Source organism: Calidris pugnax, unplaced genomic scaffold (assembly GCF_001431845.1).
Source record: "Calidris pugnax isolate Ruff unplaced genomic scaffold, ASM143184v1 scaffold469, whole genome shotgun sequence".
In the NCBI taxonomy this organism is placed as follows: domain Eukaryota; kingdom Metazoa; phylum Chordata; class Aves; order Charadriiformes; family Scolopacidae; genus Calidris; species Calidris pugnax.
This window is the reverse complement of record NW_015091303.1, coordinates 476,761-478,252: the sequence shown is the minus strand read 5'-3', so window position 1 is coordinate 478,252 and position 1,492 is coordinate 476,761. Positions and strand designations below refer to the sequence as shown.

Sequence of the window (1,492 nt, the reverse complement as noted above, 5' to 3'; positions counted from 1 at the left end):
GTTGCCCAGGGAGGTGGTTGAGGCCCCTTCCCTGGAGATATTCAAGGGGAGGCTCGATGGGGCAACCTGGTCTAGTTGGGGGTGTCCCTGCTGACTGCGGGGGGTGGGACTAGATGGCCTTTGGAGGTCCCTTCCAGCCTGGGCAATTCTATGATTCTGTGATAAGGGCTCACGCTCATCCCCTGTCACCTCCCAGGGCTGACGACAGAGCAGATGCTGAGGAAGGACCTCAAAGTCCTCTCCAACGAGGAGCTGGCCCTCGCCATCAGCGCCATTTACGTGGACCTGGAGGTGAGGCTGGGGGGAAACTGAGGCAGAGGGGGTGGCACGATGGGGACAGCAAGGTGACACCGGGGGTCTTTTCCTCCACCATCCCCTTCCAGACCTTCCTGCGCCAGCCCGCCTTGCTGCAGGACCTGGATGCTTTCTGCCGGGCTCGTGGCTACGCGGGGCTGGTGGCCATGACCATCTCCTTTAACGAGGGCAACGAGCCCTCCCGGCAGCTCGCCGTCTACAGCCGGCACGAGCCCCTCCGCAGCGCGGTGAGTGGGGGGTCCGGGCACCCCAAACCCTCAACACAGAGATTTCGGGGGGCAACCAGGCATCCTACCCCCAAACCCCCCCCCTTCCCTGGAGATATTCAAGGGGAGGCTCGATGGGGCAACCTGGTCTAGTTGGGGGTGTCCCTGCTGACTGCGGGGGGTGGGACTAGATGGCCTTTGGAGGTCCCTTCCAGCCTGGGCAATTCTATGATTCTGTGATAAGGGCTCACGCTCATCCCCTGTCACCTCCCAGGGCTGACGACGGAGCAGATGCTGAGGAAGGACCTCAAAGTCCTCTCCAACGAGGAGCTGGCCCTCGCCATCAGCGCCATTTACGTGGACCTGGAGGTGAGGCTGGGGGGAAACTGAGGCAGAGGGGGTGGCACGATGGGGACAGCAAGGTGACACCGGGGGTCTTTTCCTCCACCACCCCCTTCCAGACCTTCCTGCGCCGGCCCGGTTTGCTGCAGGACCTGGATGCTTTCTGCCAGGCGCGGGGCTACGCGGGGCTGGTGGCCATGACCATCTCCTTTAACGAGGGCAACGAGCCCTCCCGGCAGCTCGCCGTCTACAGCCGGCACGAGCCCCTCCGCAGCGCGGTGAGTGGGGGGTCCGGGCACCCCAAACCCTCAACACGGAGATTTCGGGGGGCAACCGGGCATCCTACCCCCCCCTCACCCTGATTTTGGGGGTGCTCCATCCCTTGCAGGTGTGTCGGGCGCTGGAGGAGGCGACGACGCCGTCCCTGCACCTCCAGCCCCTGCTGAGCCCCTGGTCCTGCCTGGGCACCTACACCCAGGGCAACGCTTTGGCATCACGCAAGAAGGTCCTGCCCATCCTCCGGGCAGCCCTGGGGGGGCAGGGGGCTGCCGGGGGGGCAGGGGAGGAGGAGGTGGTCCCCCCGCCCACCCCCATGAACAGCCTGGTGGAGGAATGCCCCCTGGCACAGG

The 1,492-nt window shown here is 65.3% G+C and overlaps 1 protein-coding gene across 1 annotated transcript in view; it reads left to right on the top strand.

Moving 5' to 3' along the window:
• PRUNE (prune exopolyphosphatase) overlaps positions 1–1,492 on the top strand; it is a 28,555-nt gene that overhangs the window by 26,480 nt on the left and 583 nt on the right. Inside the window, exons 5-7 of the mRNA XM_014960830.1 lie at positions 197–291; positions 384–542; positions 1,252–1,490. Coding sequence (XP_014816316.1) covers positions 197–291; positions 384–542; positions 1,252–1,490 — 493 coding nt within the window. The remainder of the gene's footprint in view (positions 1–196; positions 292–383; positions 543–1,251; positions 1,491–1,492) is intronic.